Below are 12,511 nucleotides of genomic sequence, written 5' to 3'. Positions count from 1 at the left end.
CGGGGTCAGGGCGGAGCGGGCGCGTAGGCGTCATGGCCGGAAGCGGAGGCCGTACGAGAGCCTATGAATGGTGGGTAGTACTAAGGAGGGGCAGAGCCAGGGAAGGAGAAGGTGGCGGCTTCTGCTGGTCCTTGTTTTCATTGAAAAACTTTATTACCCGATTAGATGTAATAGATTTGAGGCCTTGGTGGTTCCAGTCGTTAGTCGGAACGCGAGGCAGGAACTTCTATTCTGGCGAATGGCAAGGACTGTCCGGTCCAGGATGCGTTTTTAAACCTCCGCTCTTCATTCTTTCCTTTACATTTTCCCTTCATGGTTTATAGAGAGGTTTTGTTTACATATGTTTGCTTGGCCGAGTGGAATAAAGCTGTCTCTAAGGCTAGTGTCTCAGAATTCAGAAACACTGCTCCGTATTTCAGATCGCCGTACAAGAATATTGTTCTATTGTACAGATTCCCAGTGTAAGCATTTGAATGGATGAAGTTTCTGTAGATGCTTATCGTTGGCTACTTCCTGTTGCTTGAAGCCCTTCCAATAGTTCAAAACAAAGCAGAGTGAAACAAAAACAAAACCCCATAGTGATACTGCCACAAACGCAGGCCCAAGGGTGAGCCGGATACCTAGGGTTCCCTGTTAAGTTTCCCACAGTGGCTAGCAATGTGTTACACTTGGCCAGGGTGCGTTAAGGCCTTGCCATTTCCTAGATTGAAGAGGTAGAAGGTGATTATAACTGGCTTTAGCTATATACTGTATTTTAATGCAGGTGCAAATCAGCTTAAGAATTTTAATCCCTTTTATTTATATTTGTTTCCTATACTGATTGATGCTCTACTCTTTTTGAAGTTCATTTACATTTTCATAAATTCACTAAGATTTATTTTGCATTCACTACTGAGAGAATACCAGGCAAAAGTTTTTCCTAGATTACCTGCCAACAGATAGTCCCGGGACATCTTTTAATAGTGGATAGAAGCTTTGAAACAGGAAATACATTGCTCATTTATTATCTCCTCTTCCATAATTTTGCATTTTGAAAATGGATTTTTTTTTGTTGATCTTCTAGCGGTATTCTATTTAAGAAGGAAAGGTATTCATATATAAGTAGGAAAGACAGAGAATGCCACATAATTTCAGTAGGATGTGAGGTAATGAGATACTGTGCCTGCCAGTATCTAGCTCTGATGGCAAAAACAGTCACCCCAAAAGCCTTTTCAGAGTGAAAAGTAGATCACTCTAAGAGAGTGGAAGGAAGGAACTTATTATCACTCTGAAGCAAGGTTAAATAACTCCAGAGACTTGAAGCCTTAGAATAGTGTTAACACACCATTTCCAACCTTCCCGATGTAGGTGACAGAAGGTGACAGCAGGAAGAGGTCACTGGGGAATGGTGAGCCCACTAACAAGAAAGCAAAGAAAGTTCCAGAGGAGGAAGGAGAAAATACCTCAGTAGCATCTCACAATCCTGGTAAGTGCTAGAGAATAAGTCTTCTCAGCTCCCTGGGTTCCCCAGAAGGCAGAGGAGACCATTGACTTTGTTTTCCTGCGTGGAAAAGGATCTCAGCTGTTCCTCAGCTGGTGTTTGGGAGGCTAGGGCCACAGAGAGCTCAGTTCTCTAATTAATTCTTCCAACTTGCTCTTTCATTCAGTATTGTTGCATTTTTTAAGAAAAAAAAGTTGTGTGTGTGTGTGTGTGTGTGTGTGTGTGTGTGTGTGTGTGTGTTGTGAGTGTAGATGCCTGCAGAGGCACGAGGTGCGGAATCCTCCAGGAGCTGAAGTCACAGATGGTTATAAGCCATCTGATGTTGGTTGCTGGCAGTTGAATTCAGGTTCTCTGATGGAAGAACGGTATGTGGAGTAACCACTGGGCCATCTCTTCTGCCACCTTATCTATCTTAAATCTTGGTTATAAAGATGAAACATTTGCTTACGATCTGTTACATTTATTTGTGTGTATTCGTGTGTGTCCTAGTACATAGGGAGAACAGGTCAGAGGACAATTTGCAGGAGTTATTTCTCTCCTTATGTTGTGTGAGTTCTGGCTTTGAACTCAGGTTGTGAGACTTGTTGGTAAGCACCCTTACCCAGGAAGCTGTCTTCCCGTGCCCAGTGAGTCTTCTTATTATCTATCTCAAGTCTTTTATGTTTGACTTGTAGAACTCTATACTAGTGAACAGAGCCTCTTCATGATCCACACTTCCAACCCTGATCATGACCGTCTTGTCCCCTGCATCTCTCTTTTTGACTTCTTTATAATCCTTCCTTTTATTTCTGTATCTAGCCAACTGTGACTCCTGTCATTTTCCAGTAGTTTATAACCAGAAATACTGCATATTATATGTTTCCAGAGAAATCTCTAGTGTGCTGAGTGGGAGAAAGGCCCTCAGAGCTTAAAGGGGGAGAAGAATGAAGGCTCAGTTTACTTTGAATCAGTTCTTTTTGTTTCAGAACTTTCCAGACTCCATAGTGCCCCCCACCCCCCATTCCTGAGTCTCAAGCATTTTGTGTTGCCAATGGGATTGACTCTTTGCTTTTCTAAGGAATGGGTGTGAATCTTGTGTGCTGAGTTAGTAACTATACATCAATTCCCTGTTTAGCTTCAGATAGCTCAATAGTGACCGTCATCACTCCTGTCCTGTCTGTCATTATACACAAAGACACAAGAAGCAAAGCTCCACTAGAGTCCTGCTTTTTAAAATTAAAATGTCACTGCTTATTCTTTTATTGTTTGTTTATTGTGTGTGTGCATGTCTGTGCATGGGGATCAGGGGATAGCTGGAAGTGGGTGGCTGTCTCCTATCTTGTTTGTGGTCATCATTGAACTTAGGTCATCAACTTGGTGGCACCATTCCTACAGAGCCATCTTGCCAGCCTCCTTCACTGTAGTTCTCTATGGATTTTATTAACGAATGAAATTATATGAATGTTTAAATGGGTCATTTTTACCTTGAACACAGTGTTCTTTGTCACATTATAGCCAAGAGCATTGCTTTAAGGGGAGTGTCCTTCTGAAAAATTCTGTGCACGTTGTGAATTGACTTAGTGAAGCCAAAATACTATTGGTGTGTTTTCTTCTTCATATTTCCCAAGAGCCAAAGAAATGTCTGAGGCCCAGGATTGTTTCAAAGTCCCTGGAAAAGTTGAAAGAATTCTGCTGTGATTCTGCCCTCCCTCAAAACAGAGTCCAGACAGAAGCCCTTCGGGAGAGACTTGCAGTTCTGCCAAAGTGTACTGATTTCGAAGATATCACTCTGCAACGTGCAAAGAATGCGGTTTTGTCCGAAGATTCCAAGTCTCAGGCTAATCAGAAAGTATGTAACTGGTGAATACATAACCACCCACCTTGGTTCTGAAGTACATTTAGCTGCGTTGGGATTACACAGGGAAATAAATGGCTTCCACATCTACTCATCCTTGTTAGCTGAGAGAACACTTATGTCTTTGGTTTTCTTTCTCCTTAAAGCATTTAAGAGTTTTACTGTTTATTGGGGAGAGGCTAGTTGGTTTGTGTTAAAACAGTGCACAGCACCTGCAGGCAGCCCTGCTGTACTGTGTAGGAGAGGAGCATTGACTTGGGGTGCTTCTCACTGATAGTTTCCATATTTCCAATGGGAAGTCCCAGCGGGGCGTCATGTAGGTGGGAGGCTTTTCAGCCGAAAGCTTGGCAGGTGCAGAGTCAGTTCAGAGCTAGAGGAATGATAGGACAGGATTTTATTTTTTCTGCTGTGAACTTTGTGACTTTCAATCTTTATATTATTACAAAAGCAGGGGATTTACCTCCTTCTCCAGCACTGAAGTCCATTCACGGAAATGGTTGGTCCACATTGTTGCTTCAAATCAAAATAATTTGCAGAACTTTTGAAAAAAACACTAAACTAGTGTTCAGAGCCTTTTTCCAGAATCATACTTAGTCGGTTTTCATTGAGGCTTGGGAGCGGACGTATTCATTCATTTCATTCATTCACTTATTGTCTACTTATCCATTAATTTATTTCTGTCTTTTGAGGCAGGGTTTTTCTGTGTAATCGTCCTAGCTCTCCTGGAACTCCTTTTGCAGATCAGGCTGGTCTCAAGCTCAGAGAGGTCTGCCAAGTTCTGCCTCCTGAGTGCTGGGATTAATGGTGTATGCCGCCATGCTTGTTGGGAATGGACATTTAAAAAGTGTTTCATTTTAATATGTAGATATGATTGACACCACTGAATTAGAGAGTTGGTGACCCAGACATAGCTGTATGCGCGCGCGCGCACACACACACACACACACACACACACACACACACACACACACACACACGTTTACTTTCTTCAGACATTGAAATTCTATTGTATTTTTCTTAGAAAAGTTTTCAAGAAAGTTTTAGCCAGTATTTTTGAATGTTCTCTCTTCCTCCCACAAAGTCAGGATCCATGAGCTATCATCCTCAGTCTACCAGAGAGAGAGAGAGAGAGAGAGAGAGAGAGAGAGAGAGAGCTGACTTACTTGTCATATATAAACTGAAAATCTTTTAATACTCAGAGGCAGTTTAGGTGGCATGACTAGAGTGTATTTTAATACTCAGAGGCAGTTTAGGCGGCATGACTAGAGTGTATTTTAATACTCAGAGGCAGTTTAGGCGGCATGACTAGAGTGTATTTTAATACTCAGAGGCAGTTTAGGCGGCATGACTAGAGTGTATTTTAATACTCAGAGGCAGTTTAGGCGGCATGACTAGAGTGTATGGAAGTTACAAAGTCTGCTGATCAAACTCACTTCTCATGGGCATGTGTCACCAGTTCCTCCATGGAGCCTACTTTCTGTTGCTTACACAGTGACCAGCTCTGCATTGCAACAGTGTTGGGAACTAGAAGGAACCAGACAGAGGGTTCCCTGGAAGCCAGGGAACCAAGTGGACATTATTACAGGCAATAGGCCATTGCTGTTGTATTTTCTTTGAGACAGGGTCTCTTGTACAACCCTGGCTGCCCTTGTGTCAACCTCTGTCTTCTAAGTGCTGGGCTAAAGGTGTCGGCACCATACCTGGACCGATGAGCTATTCAAGGTCATAGGATTCAGATGAGTGGTACAAAGCTACCAAATTGTGGGGCTGTCAGTCAGAGCCAGGAACACTATGGCCCCTGCCAGCTTTTCTGAATTCACCGTTGAGTTCACTGTGCTGGCTCTAGGATATGAAAGAGCATAATAGATCTGAGAAATATTTCTATCTTCATAGTTTTAAAAATTGTTTAATACCAATTTGTTAGTAACACACAGATAAATATTTTTTGGGAAAGCCTATCTTATTCCATAAATGAGTACTTTTTCTAGAAAGTGTATTTTTGTGAATGTGAATTAAGCTTTATATAGTAACCTTGGATTTATATAAAAAACAAAAGGGAAAAAATCTCATAAAAATTAAAGATACTTGCATTCTCAGACCTGATACAATAAACCACGTTTCTCTTGCCACGAGTCTGCACTCCTTTTTTTGGAGGCTTTTGTGTGAACTAATGGCCTTTCTTTTGCTGAGATAAACCGTCTCACAAAATCAGTTTAAGGACAGGTTTATTTTAGCTCCCAGTTCCAGGGTCTGGTCCATCAGAGGGAAGGCAGGTGCAGGGTGTGAGAAACCTGGCCACTCATCTGTAGTAGTCCCTAGTCAGGAGCAGGGTGAATACTAGTGTGCAGCTCTCTTCCTCCTGTCATTTAGCACATGGAATGGTTACTCAGGGCTGGCCTGCTTTCCCAGTCACAGGGTGAGTGGAACACATTGCAGCTTTACAATTGAGGTGAGGTGAGTCTCTTTGGAAAGTTGCAGTCTTTATCAGCGTGTTTCCTGAAAGTGCCCTGAATACATGTCTTCTGCTCTATCCTGCCCAACGCTCCTGGGAATAAATAATACGATATTAATAGATTTGTGAAATAAAAAATGTAAAGGATATATAACATTAAACTATTTAGACTTTCAGTATACTTATATAGTTTATTTTGACTTTCTACTTTTGTTTAATTTTTAAAGTTAGCATAGAGAATAATTGTTTTCTCTTTCATCTTGCTATCACATGTCATTCTCTCTTGTCTTCCTTCCCCCACTGCACTTTCTGTGTTTCAAACGTTATTTTGAAAAACTTTTCAGACCCATAGATAGCTTGGCCTCAGTCTGCCTTTAGAAGCTTCCCCATGGAGTCACCAAGTGTTAGCTTTGTGCTAAGTTTGCCTTTACTCTGGGAACTCAGCAGGTCAATTGGTGCTTTCTGAGCTGAATAAATCTTTTGGTTTCTAGGACACTCAATTTGGACCTTCCCCTGAAGCTTTCCAGAAGACTTCCACTTGTAAACCTTTTAACAGGCGGTCCAAGAGCATCTATACTCCACTAGAACTGCAGTACCTTGATGTGAAGCAGCTGCATAAAGACGCGGTTTTGTGTGTGGAATGTGGGTACAAGTACAGGTTCTTTGGGGAAGATGCAGAAGTAAGTTGTTCTTTCTTTTCCTTCCTTTTTCTTTTTCTCACAGGGTCATGCTATGCTGCCCAGACTGTCTTTGAACTCTTAATCTTGCTACTTCAGCCTCTCCACCCCCAAGTTCTGAGATTAAAGGTGTTTTTCACCAGATCCACTTGTGCATTGTGTTTTCAAACACTAACTGATATTTTTCTTATTTAGCCATAGACTCTTTTAATATGTCTTATTTCCCATCTTAAAATATTTTTAAAATATTTTATTTATTTAACCTGTGTATATGTGTGTGCTGTGTGTATGTGTGTGCTGTGTGTATGTGTGTGTATGTGTGTGCTGTGTGTATGTGTGTGCTGTGTGTGTGTTGTGTGTATTTGTGTGTGTGTTGTGTGTATTTGTGTGTGTGTTGTGTGTATGTGTGTGCTGTGTGTATGTGTGTGCTGTGTGTGTGTGTTGTGTGTATGTGTGTGTGTGTTGTGTGTATGTGTGTGCTGTGTGTGTGTTGTGTGTATGTGTGTGTGTGTTGTGTGTATGTGTGTGCTGTGTGTATGTGTGTGCTGTGTGTGTGTTGTGTGTATGTGTGTGCTGTGTGTGTGTGCTGTGTGTGTGTGTATTGTGTGTATGTATGTGCTGTGTGTGCGTGTTGTATGTATGTGTGTGCTGTGTGTATGTGTGTGCTGTGTGTATGTGTGTGCTGTGTGTATGTGTGTGCTGTGTGTATGTGTGTGCTGTGTGTGCGTGTTGTATGTATGTGTGTGCTGTGTGTATGTGTGTGCTGTGTGTATGTGTGTGCTGTGTGTATGTGTGTGCTGTGTGTATGTGTGTGCTGTGTGTGTGCTGTGTGTGTGTGTGTGTTTGCTGGTTCACTGTATGTCAGCTTGACACAAACTAGAGTCATGGGAGAGGAGGGAGCCTCAGTTGAGAAAGTGCCTCCATAAGGTCAGTCTGTAGGCAAACTGTAGGACATTTTATTAATTAATTTAATTAAGACATTATTAGTTGGGAGGTAGTAGCACATACCTTTAATCTCAGTACTCAGGAGGCAGAGGCAGGCAGGTCTCTGAGTTTGAGGCTAGCCTGGTCTACTGAGTGAGTTCTAGGTGCCAGGGCTACACAGAGAAGCCCTGTCTTGAATGCCACCTCCCGAAGTTTTTATATAATTAATTTTGTAATTGATGGGGGACAGCCTAGCCCAGGCGGCGCTGGTTCTATGGACAGGCCGAGAAAGCCATGATGAACAGGCCAGTGAGCAGCACCTCCATGGAGTCTTCATCGCCTCCAGGCTCCCGCCTGCTCTGAGTTTCCACCCCAGCTTCCTTCAGCAATGGACTGTGATATGGACATGAAAGGCAAATTAACACTTTCCTCCACAGCTTGCTCTCGGTCATGGTGTTTCATCGTAGCAATGCGACCTAGGATAGGGTTCAGGAATTAATTTAGCTCAGCGGGCTTAGAAACAAGTGCTCTTACTATTGAGCTGTTTTGCAGGTCCTGTTTTCTGGGTTTCTGAAAAAACAAATTAGATTAGTTACCCTTTAAGAAATACTGTCACTTGAGACTGGAGAGTTGGCTCGGTGGTTAAGAGCGCTCGCCACTCTTGCAGAGTCTGTTCCCGGCACTCACAGAGTGACTCCAGTTCCAGAGGCTCTGATGCCTTCCCCTGGCCTCCATGGAACTGTGCACGTGGTAAATAGGGATGCGCACAGGCAGAACACCATACACGTAAAACACCGGTGGTGAGAAGTGACGGCGGCAGAATGTTACCGTGTTGTCTCCTTGCTGGTGGCCTGGGACCTTTCCTCCCTCAAAAGAGTATCCAGTGCATCAGTTAGTGTGTGCACTGTAGTCATGTCAGTGGTTTTCCAATGAAGAGTCAAGGAAAAGTCTTGAGCTGTATACAAGTTCTTCTGTTTACCTTTAACTTACGAATTGTCATAGGAAGAGGAGTCTGCTGCATCGACAGGCACATTAACTGCCAGCTGTCAGCAGGTGCTTGAAATGATCTGTGTGTCAGTCATCTTGTCATTGTTTTCTCAAGTTTCCTTACTTAATTTAGAGGTGTTTGATATATGCTTCAGTGAAGAAGGTTAAAGATAGATTTGCATATTTAATGGGTGTCTTAAGTTGCTTTTCTATTGCTGTGACAAGACGTACTGACCAAGGGGTCTTAGTTAGGATTTTATTACTGTGTTGAGACATCAGAACTACAGCAGCTCTTACAAAGGGAAACATTTACTTGGGACCGACTTACAGTTCGAGGTTTAGACCATCGTCGGCCTGGTGGGAAACATGGCAGCCTGAAGGCAGACATGGTGCTGGATTGGCACTGAGAGTCTACATCCAGATCAGCAGGCCGTTGGCAGAGAGGGTGCAGAGGGCCTTACTCGAGCATTTGAAACTGCAAAGCTCACCCCCAGGGACCTACTTTCTTCAACAAGGCCACACCTCCTAGTTTGTGCCACTTCCCATGAGCCTGTGAGGGCCATTTTCATTCAAACCACACAAAGCAACTTATTTAAAAGCATTTAATTGAGAGCTTACAGTCACAGAGAGTTAGTGTCCGAGGCCATCCTAGTGGGGAGCATGGGAGCAGGCAGGTAGGCAGGCTGGGCTGGTGCAGTAGCCAAGTGCTTATGTATTGAGACATAAACATGAGCACAAGGAGAGCTAACTGAGAATAGTGTGACCTTTTGAGATCTCAAAGCCCATTGCCAGGGACATAACACATTTCCTTTAAGAAGGCCATATCTCTTAATCCTTCCCATAGTTCTATCTACTAGGAACCAAGCATTCAAACATGAGTTTCTGTGTGCCTTGTTCAAAGCACTGTGATGGCCAAGCTGAGGAAGAGGATCGCTGGTGTTGCCATTGTTGGGACTCAGGGATGATGCTTATGTGTCAGGCTTGCTTGGGCCATAGGTTGTCCCACTAAGATAAGGTGGTACATATGCTGTTACTTAGGGAATGAAGAAATCTAGTCTCCACTAATCCTTTTCCTTTCAGCTTTCTAAAGCCTGTTTGTACAGGAAATTGATCTTCGCAGTAATACTCTGCTGTGTTTTGTGCTATGAAATTAACACCGGCAAGTGTTCTGAGGGAAGAAACAGGTACATAGCCGTAGGCTCTACGAGGAGGAGACAGCAGCTGTTTAGGTTAAAGAGTAAATTCCATCCTGACCTGATGTGTAAAGACTGAGCTTCCCTCGACAGTAATGTTGAAACAATGCACTTCAGAGACGGGGGCTTGGGCAGTGAGATATGGGGTGAGATTCGGTGGCTTTGGTGGGCATTGTCTAAGCCATGGTATTTTCTAGAAGAAAGGAAGAGATCAGTTCAGTTACTGCTTCTGCTTTCACAGTTCTTTCCATCTCATGCTCTTAGCTAACAGGGCCAGCATCTTGTCAGGAAGGTGCATTTCCTCTGTAGAAGTGGAATCACCCTGTAAGATGCTCTGTAGTGGCTTCTACTTCTGGTGTTTAACCAGGACATTTGCATAACAACGTCTTGTTCCATTACACCCTCAGGCTCTTACTGTAGGGAAGACTGAACATTTGAAGGGTTTGGAAACATTTGTGTATTATGAGGACCTTGAAGAAGAGCAGTGTGTTTTGGGGATTTAGAGATACAGATGTTGGCTCTGAAGTCACCCTTTTGGGGGTGCCCAAAGTAGATGAGACCATGTGTTTTGTAGACGGAATGCCCTTTACACATTTTATTGACGATGTATGTATTTAGAGCAATGTCAGAGCCTACATGTGCGCCCCATGGTGAACTGTAAACAAAGCGAGCAAACCTTGGACAGGGAATCTCGAATCGACTTTACGGACATGCCCTCTGTCTGTACTTTTTAGATTGCTGCCCGGGAACTCAATATTTATTGCCACTTGGACCACAACTTTATGACGGCGAGCATACCCACCCACAGACTGTTCGTGCATGTCCGCCGACTGGTGGCCAAAGGATACAAGGTCAGCTTTGGCTTTGGTTTGTGGAAAAGAAATTGAGATCCTCTTCTAGAGAGTGAGAGCATGTCTTAGGAAGTGGTAGAAAGGCTTTCTTTGGCTTTAGAACTTAGAATTATGGGAATTAACATGTGTTATAGTTATTACCATTGTGCCTCTATTTCTTTTCTTTCTTTCTTTCTTCCTTCCTTCCTTCCTTCCTTCCTTCCTTCCTTCCTTCCTTCCTTCCTTCCTTCCTTCTTTCTTTCTTTCTTTCTTTCTTTCTTTCTTTCTTTCTTTCTTTCTTTTTTTTGAACCAGAGTCTAAGTTATAAGACCCAGGGTGGACTTGAACTCACACTCACTCACAGTCCTCTAAGCGCTGGGCATGGAGGTGTGTTCTACGTGCCAGCCCTGGAGTGTCCTCCACTGCATCCATGTGCCCGTTGCTTTGGGTTCTTTCTGCTCCACATCTGGACAGCGAGGGTGTTATTTTCAGTGCTTCAGAAAGAACATTTTAACAGCTTGAAACTTTTTATAAAACAGTGGTTAACTGGATTTGGCAGTAAGTGTGCCTTATTTTGTTGAAGGTGGGAGTTGTGAAGCAAACTGAAACTGCGGCATTAAAGGCCATTGGAGACAATAAAAGTTCTGTCTTTTCCCGGAAATTGACTGCTCTTTATACGAAATCCACACTGATTGGAGAAGATATCCTTTTAAGATAGGACGTTTCCTCTTTCTTGTTGTAGGTGGTTTTGCTTTAAAATGACAAGTTTAACTGAACAGTTTTTCCTTCTCCCTAATGAGTGTTTGCTGAGGTATCCAATCACTACACATCTGAGCGTTTCACCATGGTGGGTGTGTCACTTGAGAGAGGGGTGGGTAGTGGCTGGATACAGTATGTGTCCAGCGTCACAGTGAGAACAGAATTTATCGTACTTGGTAATAGCCAGAAAAAGAAATGAGCACAATAAAACATACCGGGTTAAGGACCATTTGTGGGGGAGTGTCGGCTATCCAGGGCCTCCTCAGAGTCTTGCTAACATGAGACCTGAAAGTAACTCCCTAACTTCATGTGAAGTGAACTTCAGAAACAAAATTAAGACACAATTGAATGTAAGACCATTTTCATTAATTGTTGACTTCCTAAACAAATTATTGAAGTGGGTAGTTGGTTGAAAGCTTGTACACAATGATTGTCCCAAAGTTTATTATCGCTCATAAATTCTTTATGTTAGTTGAAGCAAAGTAATTTCCAAGGCATAATGATAAGATCCTTGGCTTCTTGTTTTGAGAAGAGTCTCACTATGTGCTGCTGGCTGGCCTTGGATTTCTTAAGCCTTTCTGATAGTTGGATTATCTTTGCCTACACTTGACCCATTATTTTAAAAAGTTAAATAGTTATTCAGAAGAAGCAAGGTACAATTAAAAATATTTACTAGATAGTGGGTCATTCTCTGTTTTTAAGTGTTTTCCTTTATTAAAAGTAGATTTCAAATTAACAGAGATTTCTGTCTCTGTCAGAAAGGAAAAAGGCACCTAATAAAGAATAATGAAATCAGCTATAAATAATAAAGCGAAGACAAAAAGATTGGGATAGGACAGAACTACACAACAAAGAGAGCCAAAGAAGAAGCACCAGCAGCACATCAGGTGCCAGACGGTTAAAAACGTGCTACTTCCTCAGATGTGGCTGTCTTCTGTTGGCCATCTGCTGCTGGCCCAGGGCCCACCCTTAAGAGTGGTTGGCTCCCCAGTGAGACTGCCTGGAGAAAACAGGGTAACTTTGTCCAGAGTCACCTATATCCTCGAGCCTTTTGGCTTCTGGAATTCATTTTATACATGTCTGTGCACACACACTCCTGTGTGTAAATGTATGTTTCTGTTCACTTAGAATGTCTTAAAATTCTCTTGATGCTCGGTGTTAGGCACTTTAGAGACGGGGATTCACGTATGCTATTTTAGTGCGTGTCTTTGCTTTGTAGCATCACTGGGGTGGTAAGGAGTCAGCAAAATGGGTTCATTTTTGGGCCCCCACCAGGTTGCAGGTGCACCTCTAACCCCTTCGGAATTGAGAAGATAGTAGTTGCCTGTCCTTGTACCTGGATAGTTCAGGGAAGAGAGAGCACGCAACTCTGACC

General features: G+C 42.9%; 1 protein-coding gene across 10 annotated transcripts in view; it reads left to right on the top strand.

The window, feature by feature from the left end:
- Positions 1-12,511, top strand: part of Msh3 (mutS homolog 3) — a 141,295-nt gene that overhangs the window by 353 nt on the left and 128,431 nt on the right. For 6 of the 10 annotated variants that reach the window (XR_015667100.1, XR_015667099.1, XM_087629934.1 and 3 more), the window contains 5 exon segments: positions 1,348-1,465; positions 3,088-3,308; positions 6,258-6,446; positions 10,282-10,398; positions 10,961-11,078. Coding sequence is in view for 4 of the 10 variants with exons in the window: in XM_087629906.1 (XP_087486032.1) it covers positions 1,348-1,465; positions 3,088-3,308; positions 6,258-6,446; positions 10,282-10,398; positions 10,961-11,078 (763 nt within the window). In the remaining 6 variants the exon portion in view is untranslated. 10 annotated transcript variants of the gene reach the window in all.

This window comes from Rattus norvegicus, chromosome 2 (genome assembly GCF_021556685.1).
Source record: "Rattus norvegicus strain SHRSP/BbbUtx chromosome 2, alternate assembly SHRSP_T2T, whole genome shotgun sequence".
Classification (NCBI taxonomy): Eukaryota; Metazoa; Chordata; class Mammalia; order Rodentia; family Muridae; genus Rattus; species Rattus norvegicus.
This window is presented reverse-complemented; position numbering and strand designations above follow the sequence as displayed.